The sequence below is a fragment of the Protobothrops mucrosquamatus genome, unplaced genomic scaffold (assembly GCF_001527695.2).
Source record: "Protobothrops mucrosquamatus isolate PMUCROS unplaced genomic scaffold, P.Mucros_1.0 scaffold6, whole genome shotgun sequence".
Taxonomy (NCBI): domain Eukaryota; kingdom Metazoa; phylum Chordata; class Lepidosauria; order Squamata; family Viperidae; genus Protobothrops; species Protobothrops mucrosquamatus.
Window position 1 is genome coordinate 291880 of NW_015386393.1, and position 17453 is coordinate 309332.

General features: G+C 35.2%; 1 protein-coding gene across 1 annotated transcript in view; it reads right to left on the minus strand.

Moving 5' to 3' along the window:
- VCAN (versican) overlaps positions 1 to 17453 on the minus strand; it is an 83620-nt gene that overhangs the window by 17394 nt on the left and 48773 nt on the right. The window contains exons 10-13 of the mRNA XM_015832558.1: positions 15573 to 15686; positions 12870 to 12983; positions 4578 to 4736; positions 3138 to 3220 (exon numbers count right to left, since the gene is read on the minus strand). Coding sequence (XP_015688044.1) covers positions 3138 to 3220; positions 4578 to 4736; positions 12870 to 12983; positions 15573 to 15686 — 470 coding nt within the window. The remainder of the gene's footprint in view (positions 1 to 3137; positions 3221 to 4577; positions 4737 to 12869; positions 12984 to 15572; positions 15687 to 17453) is intronic.

Below are 17453 nucleotides of genomic sequence, written 5' to 3' on the forward strand. Positions count from 1 at the left end.
TAGGGATGATTTTAAAAGTAATTTTAATCGGAAACACAGCTGGCAATATTTGGTTTTTAATTCGGCTTTTATTGGGGTTTTTATTTTTGTATTTCTGTATTTTTGTATTTTGTGTATAGTATTTGTTTTTTAATATGCTGTGAACCGCCCTGAGTCCTATGGGAGAAGGGCGGTATACAAATTAAAATTAACATAACATAACATAAATTAACATTTAATTAAAATTTAATGACACTAGATATTATTTCCAGAAACAAATTGTAAGATGAGGGAGGTTTTCCAATCAGAATTACTGTTAGGGTTAGAATTTCTAATGTAAATATTCTTGGGAATAAAAGCTTTAGCCCAGGTCCAGAATTCATGACTTCTCAAGGTATTAAAGAACTGGAATACACATAGTGACATTCAGAAACCCTTACTAATACTGTAGGTTTTTTTCATTTAAAAAAGAGCACTATATAGACAAAAATGAAAATGGCTTCTAATTATATTGGGAAAAACAATGCATTGAGCCCTCAGTGCTTATTTTTTAATTTGCTATTGTAATTTTCTAAGATCAAGTTAAGTTTTTATGCCTGTCTGAAAAACGGAAGCAGTAGAACAAGGTCCACAAAAAATCATTGAGTTCAGCCACTTTTACACTGTAAAATTGAAAAAAAAAAGATGATTCCAGGTGTAAACCTAATACATCAATGTGTTGTGATGATTAATTAAGATCTAGTAATAGTAGTAATAGTTCATTTTGACTCATACAAAGAGTTGTCAAAAGACTGAAAAGAACTATTCACCATATAAAACTACTAAAAAATCAGTACAAATGACAATGGAGAGAAATTATTTTAAAAGCATGAAAAAGTGGGACGGAAATCAATCAGAAAAATGTTAGTTGGCAGATAGCCATATCCTTTTGACAAAATGTTTTTTCTTCTTCAGCTCAAGCTTAAACTAAAATTTAACACCCGGGGTTTGGAACAAGCTTGAGCTAACATTTCATTTCCTGGAGTCTGGAAGTTATTGTCATGTGGTTCTTGGCTCCCTAACACGGGATTTATCACATGTTTAACACCGACTAAAGACTAAATGATCTTCTGAATAAAATACTAAAGAGTGGCAACATACAGTATATTTGACCATGAAGGGCTGAGGAACAGCATGGATGGAAAACAAGGTTAATTGAGTCCACAAGAATGGTGACAGAATGATGGTATACCGGTTAGTAACAAACTTCTTTCTACAACAATCCAAAACAACTGTGTCTGAGACATAACAAAGCATATTAGTTCCGGTCATAAAATATCCCAGCACATGAGAGAATTGCCATGCTTGCCTTCTTCATTTTCCACAGTCATCTACAACAAGTAGCAGCTCTTCAAAAAACATGAATAAAAGAACTTGCTCCCATGAAAAAAGCCAACATAACTCAGCCCAAATTAAAATACACTATTCTTAGATTAATCCAATGTTTCTCAAACTTGGCAGCTTTAAGATGTATGAACTTCAACTGGCTGGGGAATTCTGGGAGCTGAAATCTATACATCTTAAACCTGTGGAAATCAATCAAAACAGATTTTTTTTTAGTAACTTCATTTTAAGGCTGCCATATGTGATATGTAGAAGTGAGCCATTCTTATATGCCTGAAACACAAGAACCAGATGTTTTCTTCAATTCTTAATGAGAGAAGGGCAAATATCAAGCACAGTCTTGCAACAATAGACATTCAGCTCCTATAAAGCATCTGTTTTATGTATGGAAGGGCGTATCCTAAATGGGATAAAAATGACCCAATATATTAAAATGAAAAGGACTGCTGAATGCAATGAAGTCTTGTTTTCTTCACTTTTATATTTTGTTTTATGTTCTGTAAAGCAAAGTGATGTTTTATTTTAAAGTCTCTGCATTTAAGGTAGTGGTGCAGCTTCATTTATTCAGTTCAAACTATGTATGCCAAAGGTCCCCAACCTTTTGAGCACTAGGGACCAGTTCTGTGGAGTGCGTTTTTTCTGCGGACCAGAGGGGGCGTGGTTTCATGTACTGCCCTGTTTGGCGGGTGGGGTGGCGGTAGCGCCGGCGGGATGCTCGGGGCAGGGCGGCGCTAGCGCTGGCAGGATGCTCAGCGCTAGTGTGAGTGTGGGGGTGTGAGTGCACATGCATGTGCGCGTGCACTGGCCAGCCCTTCACGCTGCCTGGTGGCCAAGCAGCCATGCAGCCCACAGATTGGGGAGCCCAATGTATGCCATATACCACCTGAGCTGAACTAGAATTTTCTAAAGCAGAATCTGTGCAATACAGTTGTGCTAGGATTACACAATGAATTTCTGCCCCTAGAACTACAGACCAACAATTTTATTAAACAATGCAGTTGGATTTGTTCAAGACTTTCTACTGCTTCATCATTAAAGTCTTGCCCTGGAAAGCAACTCTTTATTAGAAGCCCAGAACGTTGCAAAATAGTACCTCTCTAGAACTTGATTTCATCAGACTGCAAAAGAACACATTCATGCTAGTGTTTATGATAGAAAAAAGTTGGATTAAAGTTTTTTTACTGAAATTGGAACAAATTGGGATATCTTAAGTTCATTTACAGAAGACTGCTGTAAGTGACTGAATGGTCTAAGACATCAATGAAACCATGTTAAAAAAATTTAAAGAGTTCAGAGAAAGAGCTATTGTAATTATTCTTATTTGACATTATCATGTAAGTCAAAATTGTCCCTAGGGGCTACATACAGCATCAAGTTTTGATTGGTAGAACAACAGAGACTAGCAAGGTAAAAGAATGCAAAAAACAGATGGACTTAAGCAGACAGCCTTACATGTTTCCTTTCATTTAGCACAGGAATTATATTCCTATTTTGTGGGGGGGGAGCAAACTTCATTTAAATCAACAGAACTTGCACAGTTTAAAAGAAATACATTCCGCTAGATATTAAAGAAGAAAAAAATTGAAATAACAGAATGGACCAGGAATGAGGAAGATTTCACACAAACCCTTCAAACCCAAAATGATCTATGTACATATTATTTGACATCATCAATTATAGTAAGAAGAAACAATAATGTTATATCAGATTTGGGTAATATATTATAGCCGGCAATATCACAATCATTACAATATTTGCCAGCAGTGGTCTCTTACCAGCACGCTGCCATCTGTCCAACGGAAGTCATTCTCATACATCTTATCATTTAGGCCAATCCATTGATAGTCATGTCCTATACCTACAGTGAAAATATATATTTTAGTAACTTTTTACCATTAAGGTGAATTTTCTGAAGATAAAAGTGAAATGAAATCAGCCTTCTCATGATTTCTCTAAAACTTATTTCTATTGTTTCTTGTAGAAGAGTTTATTCTTTCTTCTAAGAGCTGTGAATATTTATAAAAGATATTCTTACTAACAATATTTTAACTGATCTTCTGTTTTTTCTTGTTGGCTGCTCTAAATGGCAAGATTGTTTCAAAAAGCAATACACCACCGTGAAATGGAACGTGATAGAAATTATTTGAAAAAGCTTGCTTTGGAAATTTGTTATATTTAAATCTGCATCTTCAGCAGATATACAGGTGTGTTAATGTTTGCAGCTTTGATTTATCTCTTTGCATATATGTATGACAGAAATTCCTTCTATCAATAAAGCATCCACTAGCACTAATAAAAACACATGTATATCTAGGTTGATTTGCATGTTCAGTGCTCAGCAAAAAAGCAGCCTTCATAATGCTCCTAGTTTTACAGGTAATCCTTGACTTACAACAATTCATTTAGTGACCATTTGAAGTTACAATGGCACTGACAAAAAGTGACTTATGATCACATTTATGACCAATGTAGCTACCCTATGATCAGATGATCAAAATTCGTAACCTGCATGTATTTATGATGGGTGCAGAATTCTAAGGTCATGTGATTGCCATTTGTGATCTTTCCACCTGGCTTCTGAGAAGCACAGGGGGAAACTTAACAGCTGCATGATTTGCTTAACAACCATAGGATTCATTTAACAACTGCAGTGATTTGCTTAACAAAAAGCTAATAAAATTGGGCGTAATTCATTTAATGACCACCTTGCTTAGCAGTAGAAATTCTTGTACCATATGGTCGAAAGTCAAGGACTACTTGTATTTCCTAATTAATTTGCTGCTCTGCTATGGCATGTACACTGTTCTTTTCAAGCATGTATTTTTCTTACTAATATCAATCAGTTTTCAGGGGTATGGATATGGCAAACAGCATGGCAGAAAATCAGCAATTCATAGCTTTTCAAAAGAGAAGTCAAACTTGATACTGAGAACAAATACATGTTTTCTTTTTGTTTAACTCTAGTTTTATACTATTTTTTTCCTTCATGAACTAAATTAATCAGAGTATTATTAAGAGTAAAGAATATTCTCTCCAACACCAGCAATTATTGCAACCTCAGCTATTACAGAGCTGGAAATGAGAAGAACAGAACAGCAATCAAGAATAAAATGAATGTCTCAGGAATGAAAATGGTAATGAAAATGTTTAGTGTCCTATGAATTATTTATTTTACAGTAATTTACTCCCACTGCACTCCAATAGAAAGCACCTACGGTTTACAAACAGCTGTTCTTCGTGAGACAAGATGCTGGTTAGATGGGCACCCTGCAGGCGGCACTCTCTCTCCGCTGCATCCCACGTCCTGCGATGGGCAAAGTATTTGTAGCACTGCCCTTGAAACTTATGCCATCCATAATCACAGGTCTCAGTGTCTGCAACAAATGAACATAAAATTGTACAGTAAACTTGCATAGTCAATGACCAGGATTGCCCACTAACCGTGTAAAATTGAAATAAATCAAACAGAAATATCCAATGACAAGTTCCATCTAAAGAAATATGAAAACGAATAGTAGCACATACTAATTTTGTAAGGCATGTGTGTCATTTATGTGTTTTATTTAACATCAGCATGTACTATTTGATGCTTGGCTTTCAGCAAGACATAGCATGATGGAAAGAAAGAGCATTCTGGAAAAGAAACTTCAGTTCTGGCCTGGAAATTAAAAGGTACTTTGTAGGAGATCATTGTGGTCTGGCAAATCATCCCACCATCTAGAACAGCCTTCTTCAACCTGATGCCCTCCAGATGTATTGGAACAATGGCAATTGAAATTCAGTATATCTGTAGTTTACCAGGTTGAGGAAAACTGGCCTAGAAACTTCAACTGATATATACAAAAGCATGTGGAGAACAAGATGTTTTTAGACAAGTATTGCTATTTCTGGAGCCAAAACTGTAAGCTCTATTTTAGAAGCAGAACGTTTCCCAGATGGAACAGGAAATGAATTGCCTTTTTTTAACAGAGGCTGCTGTTGCAGTGAAATCTGTAAAGAAAGCAGAATTCATGTATAGCTTTTTCCCTTTATATCTTTCAAGTGTGTCTCCCTCAATCCCCTGTAGTATAAATTTTTACACAGGTGCCATTTGATTTTGTGTATTATTGTTGGGTAGAGTGGAGGGGTACATAATCTAATCCAGCAAAATTTAAGAATATGATCATACAGTGATTTAAATTTTCATTGGTGGGAAGGAACGGAAATAAAACTGCAAGTCTGAAAATATTCCACACTTAAATTGCAAAGTCTACTTTAATTCCAATTAAGCAGTATTTTTTACATTAAGCATCATAAATTATTCTGTCTTAAGCACATAGGATGGAATTAGACTCTGAATCAAATCTAGCATTAAGGCATCTATCATACTACCAGATTAATACCAGTAATGACCACAGAAAAACATATTTTGTGAGAACATAAAAAAAAAAACCCGGTAAAGCAACGGGCATACAGATGGAAAAATGTTAAAATATAGGTGTGGCTTTTTTATGTGTGGTTTGTTTAATGAACGTTGACGACTGCATCCTTACATGACAATTGGAAGACTACTATTCTGCTGCCTTTAAAAAAAAGGAAAGTAGCAAGAATAACTCTAAACAACAGAAATAGTTGCTAAGCATGACCAAAAAAGTGTGACTGAAAGAGAAAAAGAAGTGATCGTGAGCAAAATACGTGGTGCAGCTTTATGTGGCAGGATCCAATCCGGGTTGGACACCAGGACCAGAGGTTCAGTATTCCAAGCTTTTGGACTTGTGCTGGAGCCCATCCTCAGGGAACTTCTAAAGGAACAGGTGCTTTGGGCTGCTCTATGCATTATATATACATAGAGAATATGCATAGAGCAGCCCAAAGTACACATTCTGGTGAGAGAGAAGTTCCCTAAGGGTGGGCTCCAGCACAAGTCCGAAAGCTCAGAAGACTAAACCTCTGGTCCTGGTGTCCAACACAAATTGGTTCCTGCAACATTATTTTGGGACATGTATATTTGCCTTCATTCGTAAGACATTTTAATATATACAAATACTTATAGAAACATACTGTATAGTACAAAGTCTGGTGAGTTTTGAATATTTATTGAAAAAAGAAAAGGATGTTTATCTCTCCTGTAGACATGCTAAAGTCACAGAACTTTTCAAAAGCAATTCACTGGTACATAATAAAAAAAAATTGCATTAAATGCAGGAAGTTTCCAGCCAGAGGAGGGGGCGGCCTCTCCTCACAAAACCAAGATTGTGAGGTAAGCTGAACTGAGAAATGACTAGCTAAAGAAATGACTAGCTAAAGCTTTTGTAGCTATGGGGAACTATAACTTGTGTCATCACATTCAGTAGTCTAATACAGTGGCTCTCAACCTTTTGTCCGCCACAGACCATGGCAAGGTACCTCCAAGATTTAACTCAAGATTTAAATAACAACATTTTTTCAAGCCTTTGCAAATTCCCTGTGATGACATTGCAGCCCCCCAGGGGTCTGTAACCCACAGATTAAAAGCCACTGGTCTAATACTTTAACCATAATACAAGAAGTCCTTATCTTACAACTGGACATTTAACAATTGTTCACAGTCATGATGTCCTCATAACAGATGCTTTATAGCCCACATAAAATGTCACACCAGCCCCCTAGGTCACATGACTGCATTTTGAGTGCTTGGCAACCTGTTTACATTTACAACCAGTTGCCAAGTGCCCTGGAATCATTTGATAACCATTTGAAATCTTCTCTGCTGGCTCCTCAGAAAGGCAATGGAAGGCCAACAGGGAAGGTTGCTAGCAGAGGAGAAGTTGGATTTGAGGTTGTACACTGTACACTAGAGCTATGGATGTCAAATCTGGTAAAATGCTAGCGGACACCATTGTTCTCAAGATTATAACGACCCATACAGTTGCTTTATGACTGCAACTGGGAGACCCAGGATTGTAATTTTGCAAAGAAGTCATGTTACTTAATGACCACTTATCTCAACAACCGAGATTCTGGGCCCAATAATGGTCATAAATGGAAGACTGCCTATACCATGCTGCCTTTAAAAATTGTTCATTGACCATGAACAATTAAGTGTTGGATCTGGTTAGTATTTGGATAGGAAGCTACCAGGAAAAGTTGAAAGTTGAAAATCATCACAGGGAAAAACACTTGTAAAAGTTCTTCTGATCTTCTCTCTCTCTTTGACATAGGCAAGCAAACAAACATGAATCTCTCCATGAAGTCATTGGGAGTTGAGCTTGACTTTGTGACTTCAGTCATTTAGAATTTTAGAATTAAGAGGTGCAGTATAAGAAGTCAAATTCTTCTTTATATATTTATGATGTTTAAAAATGTTTCACTAAACCTAGAAGTTATTCCAATGCAAAGGTTCATTCCTATCTATGGAAGCTGAGTACAGTATATAAACATCTTTACACAGACAGCAAATTTTATACCTACAGCATGATTAAATGGCTTTGAGAACCGGACTGCAGTTGAATGGCAGATAGAAGTGTTCTAACAGAGCTATTAGAGAAATGAAGCAGCTGGAAACATTGCAGCATTTCTTCAACAGAACTTTACCAGCAGACAAAAACCATAGCAAGGTTTATTTCAATAACCATCAATATCAGAGTTTAGACGTGAGTTATTAAGAACAAGAGTAATCTCAATTTTCCAAGCTAATGTCTCTGAGATAAAATACCTTATGCTGCAAAATCTTGTCGCACCTTTAAAAATCAGCATGGCTATCCCCCAACTTTCAAAATTAAGCCTACTTAACAGTACTTGCAAATATTTCAAAATAACAGAAAAAAATGAAATGACATTGGTTATCTTTAGCTACACTTGAAGATTTGTCTTCTTGCAATTACATCTGTGTAGTTGAACCTAGCAGCTTCAGTTCCATATCTGCATTCAATAAACAGTACAGACTACGGTAAATCAAAAAATTTTAGACTGTTAAGAAAAACTGACACATACGGACAAAATCAAACTACAGAAGCAAAGTGAAAAAAATGAAAAGAGAGAAAAAGAGGCAGAGAGATTCAAAATTAAACTATATTTTCTGTTATGGTTAAAAATTGTTGAATAATTATACAGGGCATACTGCTTTTCTTCAGAGTATAAAGTTACTTTTTCCAAAAACTATTTTCTAAAGTCAAGCCCATACATTTAAGCAGTAAAGAAATAATAGTTGTAAACCAGATTATATGTTCCTTCATTTCTTCTACTATTGGGAAAACTTAGTGACATTGTCATTCTTGCCCTGATAGTTTGCACATGTTCCAACAATTTACACATAATGGAAGCACATGCAGAACAAACACGCTTATCAAAGTGTCTACTATGCATTTACTGGTAATATCTTTCTGTTTCTATGCCTTTGAAGAATATACTAGGGAAGGGCAAAATTCTAACAGAAGTTCAATCCCGTGACAGAACACTCTTAAAATTTTCCTAACACAAATAAGAATAAATAAATCAATATTAAAACTGGTGCTCCAATAACTCTCCTTAATACAGAACTCTTTTGCCTACTGAGAAGCTGGAGATCTCACAATGCATTGCAGCCATTTTTCTCCATGGAGCCATAGTCATTCTAATGCTTTTAAAGGGAATTAGACAAAGCTATTATAGACACTACTCCCAATAGCTATAATTACTGTACTGCCAGCATTGGGGCAATATCATTTTTAGAATTAGCTGCTGGAGAGTTTCTATGGTCCACAGGCTGATCACTGTGGAATCACAAGAGTGGGCAGCACCTCTGGATAGGCCTCTGATCTGAATGAATAATACTCTCAGCATGTTTTTAAATGAAAGACAGCTGTTATTTCAGTGAGGTGATTTAACATGTGTTAATAGCATCAGCTACAAATGTCATTCTAGCACAAGGGAACTATTCACATTATGCCATGTGGCACTATTGGAACCATTTAATGCTAATGTCTTATACTGACTGGAGATAATGGAAAATGTGACACAATCCACATTAAAAAGGCACATTGGGTAAAACTAATACAACCCTTTAGCATCAGCAAATATCTTAAAAGGTATCTATTACAGAGCCACTGACACTGAGAAGTAACTAAAGACTTAAAAGATGAATTGGGATAGAATTGGACAAACAGCAAAAATTGCCAAGTAGTATTGCAAATTGGAACACAAACAGGTTTAGGCACGATCAATTACTAATCATGAAGTTTACTGTCACAAATCTACTCTAATAATACAATCATAATTCTTTCTACCAACTTGATTAATAACTATGGATTTGGTCAGCTTCTATTCATGTTAGCACTTACAAAATTTGATACTCTGCATGTTTTTCAAATCTAACAACATGTGGAATTCAGTTCCCAGCATTCCCCAGCCAGATAATGCCCACATATCTTAAAGGTACCAAGTTTGAGAAACATTGTTCTAAGTGATAGGGGCTAAATACAGAATTCTCTCTCTCTTTGCAGTTAACTACCCACTTTGCTGTATGGACTGAAAGCACAACGTGCTGGGGTCATGACCCAGAAGATATAGACAGGACTGGGATTTTAATTTTGCTTAACTAGTAGGTGCAACAGTTTTCTGAAATGTATAAAACTAGTCTTAAGTCTATTTTCAAGATTATATTGTTTAGTGTTTTTTCATTTCAGAATTATAGAAAAATGTTAAATTTGAAGGCACAGCAATAGAATCTGGAGGCCTAATTGGCCAAGTTTGAATATACAGAATCCAGTGTTATTCATACTTAATATCCGATATTACTTGCTGCAATTGATGGGAAAAGTAAATTTTGAAAAATACAACAAATTGCAGAGTGGATCAGTTCTTTCCAACAGGGAAATGAGGATTAGTTAAAGTGCTTTACATAGCATGAATTCTGGAGAACATAGCAGTTCAAGTTGTAAAAAACAAACAAACAAACAAAAAACCCAGTCATTTTATTGTGCCCTTTCTCTAAAATAGTTATATGTTTTACCCTTTTTTATTTTAGGTAATATGATACTGGGATGAATTACATGATATTGGGACTTCTTGGTAAACAATGTATCCTTTAAATTCTTTTATGGAATGGAAAAGTTGGCACTTGGTGCCCTTCAGAGCTTCCAACTCACAGAGAAAAACTAGATGAAGGAAATTATCCTTATATAGATTGCATAAAGATATTTTCTAGATAACAAACAAGGAAATATGCTCACTATGTATCTCACTTGAACCCCTCAGTCGGTCATTATGAATGGAATTCTTCACTATCTAGTAGATCTCAAACACTCCTAATACCCTCTTAGACCACATCTACACAAGGGATAGTTTCATGCTCTGAATCACGATAAAGACAGATTACCCAATTCTTCTATTTCCACTAGTTAGGAAAAAATATTAGTAATTTCCTATTAAGAGCAGAGGTTCTTCAATGAGACGCTGGAAATCAATGGAATTTAACATCTTGCCTCAGCCTCAGATTTAAGCAGGATTTTACAGGAACTACCCAGGTAAGAAACTGTATTCCAGGAATCATCTACTCTCTAGAGAAATAGGAAATGAAAAAATATTATCTAAGGTTTGTGCTAAGTTTGATTTCTAGGTCTGCTAGTCAATGCTTTGTGGTCTCCAACATCTTTTTTATCTTATATAAGCTTAGCCGTTGCATGGTTTTTTTGTTTATCCAACTTTTTTTTGTGTCCAACTTGGAATCTCTTTGTATCAGAGCTACTTGTGGTTTGTCACTTCTTTATCTTTTCCTGTATATTTTTCCATTGGGGTTCTAAGAAGCTTTTAATGATTTTTTTTAATGGTCCATCCAGTTGAGCCTGACTCTGGTTGACTCCAAAACAAGACTGCAGTCTTGGCAGAATTTTTCAAAGTGACCTGCCAGCACCTCTTTTACAGGGTTGAAGACAGCAACCGGCTTTCATGTCTAAGGCAGCAATCAAACTCAGATTCCTGGGTTCTAAATCAGCACTTTAACCACCACACCAAACTGACTTTCATCTATAATTTTAGAAGTTCTATATTTTTAGTTCCTCTGCCGCAGAATGTCTTGCATATGACTATTTAAATATATATTTTTGCCTTCTTTCTTTTCATTTTTATTCTAGAACAAAGCTTGATTCTATGTATATCTTATGACACTGACATAGATCCTAAAGTAGAGGGGGTGATATCCCTAAACATGCACCTAAACTCATGAGGCCAACCTTTCAACTGTATGACACTGTAGTCATAAAGCAGAATTTAAAGCTATAATGATTTTGAAAGTTTTGTGGATTTATTAGGAGATGTATTTTCAAATTCGCTGCTAAAAAACGTTTGCCAACTTATGGTCTTATGTTAAAGAGTTGAATTCAGAATTATTTCTATTATTAATGAGACTAGTAAAAATTAATTGCAATGAATCTAATCCTTTGCTTTAGGTTTAAAAAATAATGCATCACAAAAGTACTTTCAGCCTCATGGATTTTTCCCCCTCAAAAGCACTTTTAAATCCACAGCCTTTCACCCAGTAGGCTTAGGATAAAAAGGCAAGCCTGGAACCTGCCAGAATTTATGAAATTATGTAATATACTTATATTATATATAATTATATATTTATATACTTTGTAATTACATAAGTATAAAGTATATACTTACATAAAGTATTATATACTTTGTACTTATATACTTTATATACTATACAATGATTTATTCTCTAGTGAGAATAAATCCGGTCACAGTGAGATTTCAAAAATAAGATACCATTTTCTACAGTTATGAGCAAAGGAATACAACTTATAGAAGAAGCATTTTCACTCCCTTCTGTTTTTGGGGAACTTTCTTTATTACCTTTGGACAGCACTTCAACCTCTGCTGAGAAACTTGTATTTATTCTTAATACCATTTTGACAAAAGTAAATCAGAGAGATATAAGAAATATCTTATAATTGGAGTTCAGATTTAGAAGGAAAAGAAACATTGTATTAGCTCAGAAATGTTTTTGCTTTGTTCAGGATTTAATTCAGTGATAAAGTTGCAGAGTAGAACTATCATACTATGTGTACTAATATAGAAATGTCATGTCAAAAATTCACAAAGTCTTTTATTAACATCCTGTGAAAATTCCCCAAAGATACAAACTCCAGATCTCATTAGGACTTATTACTGTTCTTAACAAAATACAATATATTACAGCATTTAGTTTAGTGAGTTTTTGTAGTTCATTAAACTAAATGTTGTAACTAAATTACTCTCTTCCTCTCTAATTATCAGCAACAATAAAAGCTTGAACACAAGAAGAAAAAATAAAGCCTATACAAAGGATGAGTCACTTTTATTTATCCTGTTATATATAGGTGTGAAATCTGATTCAACAAAGGCAGTATTAAATATTTAGAATAAATAATATAATACACAAAGAAATAAAATGCATTCATCCCATCCCTGTGGCATATGATTCTTTTTGCCACCTTTCATAGATTATTTCAAAAGTAGGATTGAGTATTTTTCATTGATTATTTCAAAAGTAGGATTGATTAACTACACAGTTCAAACTGGTCTCTCACCTTTTTCACAAAGTGCTCCAACATAGCTTGGGAGACAAAGACAAGTAAATGTACTGACACCATCAATGCACGTGGCACCATTTCTGCAAGGACTGGATTGACATTCATCGATATCTATTCAAGAAAATTACAAATAAATAATAATGTTTTAAAACAACTATTCTCACTTGCACATTGTGTGTGTGTGTGTATGTGTATGTTTATATATGTATACACACACACACACACACACACACACATATATGCAGGTCTTGGCGTATTCGGGTCTTTTCCCGTGTAAGATTGAGAGTATCTTGGCGACGTTTCGACGAGGTCCCACTCGTCATCTTCAGGCTGGGGTCTTCGGCTTCGTGCTTGTGCGAGCAAAGTGTGATCGGAGCTGTCGTCTCTCTATTTACCATGAAAACTGACACCGGACCCAGAACAACACAGTACGCCACCACCATTCATCCTCACCAGACCCAAACCCAAGCCCAAACTCATCCCTCAGACGAAATGCAACCACCATCCAGAAGCCAAACCACGATGACATCACCAGCTGCTGTACCTCCCTCCGACCCCCACACAAAGCAAACAGACACATGCCATGAACACAGAGCTAGACCGCAAACTCGGAGCCAAACCAAAGCCCGGTATGCTACATCACAGCCTTCTGCTCTGGACACCACATCACAGAACTCAGGAGGTTACAACGCTAAAGCTCAGGATGTTACAACACAGCCAACCACCCACAATGTTGCAACACAAAACTCAGGATATCACTACACTAGATCTCAGGATGTAATCACACAACCTATTACCCAGGTCGTTATAACACAAAAGACTAATGGGCACACAGCCAGCACCTCAACTTCTCAGGATGTTATGAAACAGCTGAACAATCCACAAACAATAACAGCCAACCAATTCACACAGCCAACCAATCCACCTACAGCAACTAAGCCAGCACTCCATACACCCCCACCAATATTTATAGAGAGACGGCAGCTCCGATCACACTTTGCTCGCACAAGCACGAAGCCGAAGACCCCAGCCTGAAGAAGATGAGTGGGACCTCGTCGAAACGTCGCCAAGATACTCTCAATCTTACACGGGAAAAGACCCGAATACGCCAAGACCTGCATATCTGTACCCGTGAAAATCTACGAAAACAAATATATATATATATATATGTATGTATGTATGTATGTATGTACATACACACACAGACATATACATACATATATATTTAAAGAAGATTTCTTCTTCCCATATTTGGGCCGACCGGGTGCATCATAAAAAACACTTAAGACATATATACATATAGACATATACATGAAATCCATTAATATATTTTTCTACTTGCATATGTACGTACGTACGTACGTATGTATGTATGTATGTATTTATGTTTTTATGTATAGTGGCAAGTAGAAGAATTTATTAATGTATTTCAGGCATCCCAATGTACAAAAATAACGGGGTTTTTTCAACATTTGAATATACTTCCCACACAGAGAACATTTCTAAACGCAGTGGACCAACCTGCCCTTGTTAAAAATCATCCTTGATCTCTAACCTGCATCTTCAGTTTGCCTGTCACTACTTGTACTGCTGGGGGGGGGGGGATATATTTCAGCAATTACTTTTTGAAAAAGAAAATCTGGGTAATTATTGCTGCAAAGTTCCAACTTGTTCTAACCTGTCAACATGAAACACTGAACTTCTGTAACCCTTAATGGCTATAGGCATTACCATTCATACTGTTTAATTCATCTTTATCTTGCTGCCCATTCAAAATAAATAATGTGTGAGTAATAAGTAACAATTCTTCAAAAAGTAGAAATGCAGATGATATGGAATAATGAAATAACTGGAAATGAGCTTCAAACCCCATCAGTGTAAGGAAATCTATCATTACTAAAATTGCTTCATGCCTTTGGCTGAACAACCCAACAAACAAAAAGACCCTCTCTTTCATTAATTTAATAAGCATTCTCGTGACTTCAAAACTCTTTAGTTTTTAATAGATTTTATTAAATAAAGATAGAATTTTTTTTAATAGAAATGGAAAAGTGTGCGCATTTTTGAAATATCCTTCCTCATTTAGTACCCCTTTATTTATATTTGATTAAAATTTCAGAACATCTACCTAGAATGTATTTCAATATATCTGCAGAGCACCAGCTGGAGAAGATTATTTTTTAAAAAATAATAAATTTATCTTTCTGTTTCCCAGGCTCTGCTAAACTGATACTATGCTTGGAAGCAAATTGGGTTATAATAATTGCAGTTATTGATGGCAAACATAAAGTTGAAATAGGTCAGTATTTTTTCCTTATAGCACCCATTTATCAAAATAAGATATTAATATAACTATAGTTTGCTTCTCTATTATTTATACCTGATCATAGTCTTTTATTTATTGAAGGAAAAAGGAAAATAGAAACATACAGATAAAATTTCTTACTATGCAACACCATTATATAGAACGTAAATAGCAAAGTATAGCAAATAAACGCATGTTTTATAACCCTAATGATATCCATTTTTAGATATTCCAATTGTATGAACATGGATTGCATTCACTGAAATGCTAGATGAATGTCCATCGAGTTTATGATGTAAATCTCAGTATTCTCTGAACTTTAATATACATTACTGAATTACTTCTGCATATTAAACAAAAATAGTCAAAAATTGCAAAACATTTGTTCTACTTACCTACTTCACACTGATCACCACTGAAACCTGGCATGCAGGTGCAGATATAGAAAGTGTCACGTGGGTAACAAGTGCCCCCATGCAAGCAAGGATTGCTTTTACATAGATCTTGGCCTGTAAAAATGAGTTCATTGAAAATAACTATATTTTTTTTCTAAAAAAAAAAGTTTATTTGGGTCAGTTCTCTCTATGCAGATAACTTTTTTGAATTTATCCCAAGTGCTACAATCTGCTACAGTAACCAATTAAACACTATAAACATGCAAGCAAATATAATTAATTAAGCACAGTATGCAGCAGTAGCAATAAATCATGCTTTCATAATAGAAATGAAACTATACTACATCAGGAAAATTATTTTCAACAATATTTTGTTTTCTTCAAGGATGCTTTGTTTTGATTTTGGCAGTTTTAATATTCTGTTGAGGATTTAGCTGATATGATATGACAATTATAGCCAAAATAGTTAAAACATGTACACAGTGAATGAAACAAGTATTATCTGAACGAAGTTAGTTTATGTGCAATGACTGGGTAGACAGAACAATAATTCTTATAGCATACATTTTATTTGTTATCCTCTCAGTGTGACTTGTGACCTTGGATAAATGCAACCATTTTTAAAAACCACTGTTTTTAATCAATTTATAAGCACATTCTATTTTTTTAAAAAATCACCCTGAAGTCAAATCACATTTTCAATCTATTGTATTGCCAAATAAAACTTCTAAAGTTTAATTCAGGTTGCTTTTGTATTTTTAAGTGAAGGTTACATATATATAAAACTATCACTTATTACTAGAATGACACTCACATATTAAGTAATTATGTGAATCTGTTGTGTCCGAAAGTAGTACACAGGCCCAAATTGCATGTTTTTAAATATAACTACTGAGCAGATATTCTATGCTTTAACTACTTATTTTGCGCAAAACCTTCAATAGAAAACTATGAGAAATCTTCTCAAATCCTTACCATAGGGAAAAACAATTTAAGCTAAATATGGTGGATGTCCACAGATAAAAAGCAGGAAAAAAAACCCAAATAAATTCCACATAGTTTAAATCAGAGATCCCCAACCTTTTGGGCACAAGGGACTGGTTCCACAGAAAAAGGTTTTTCCATGGATCAGAGAGTGCATGGTTTTGTGTGCTGCCTGCATCTCGCGGATGGGCTTTGCTTGTTTGTGGTGACTGGTTGCTGGCATGCTGCGACCCGGTACCAGTCCAAGGACCAGGGGTTAGGGACCCCTGGTTTAAATGTCTTATATAGCTAGCTATGCAATTCATGAATCTCTTCTCTATATGAATATTTTATCCATAATAATACTGATTTCACATGTGTAAACTCACTCTGAATCATACTGAATGTGGGCACAATGGAAAATAATAAAATTATTGAAAATTCTAGGAAAGGGAAAGCAGACAAGGGAGAACTGGTCTTCACATCCGCTGTCCGGTATGAATAGCTTTCATCTCAAGATCTGGATACAAAAGTGAATTCCACTTTTTCCCACCAAAATGACTATTTCTCTTTCATATTTAGCCACATATAGATTGCTGCATCTCTTAATATCATTACAATTCAGTGAATTTCAAAAATCTGCTAACATTATTGTATTAGTAATCATTTTTTCTATTCCAAAATATTGACAAATATTTCATATTTAAATCATGCAATATCTTTTTTTTTTCTTCATGCAACCAGTTCTGCATTTTTCTGGGTACACATTTGAATGTACAAATGTACCAGGTGAACTAGACAACTAGTTCTAGCTATCATAATAGACACTGCTGTCACCATTCCAGTGATCATCCAGTTCACATACTACAGTTGTTCATATAATGTGTGACATATATTATCTTCACAGTTTATCTTCAG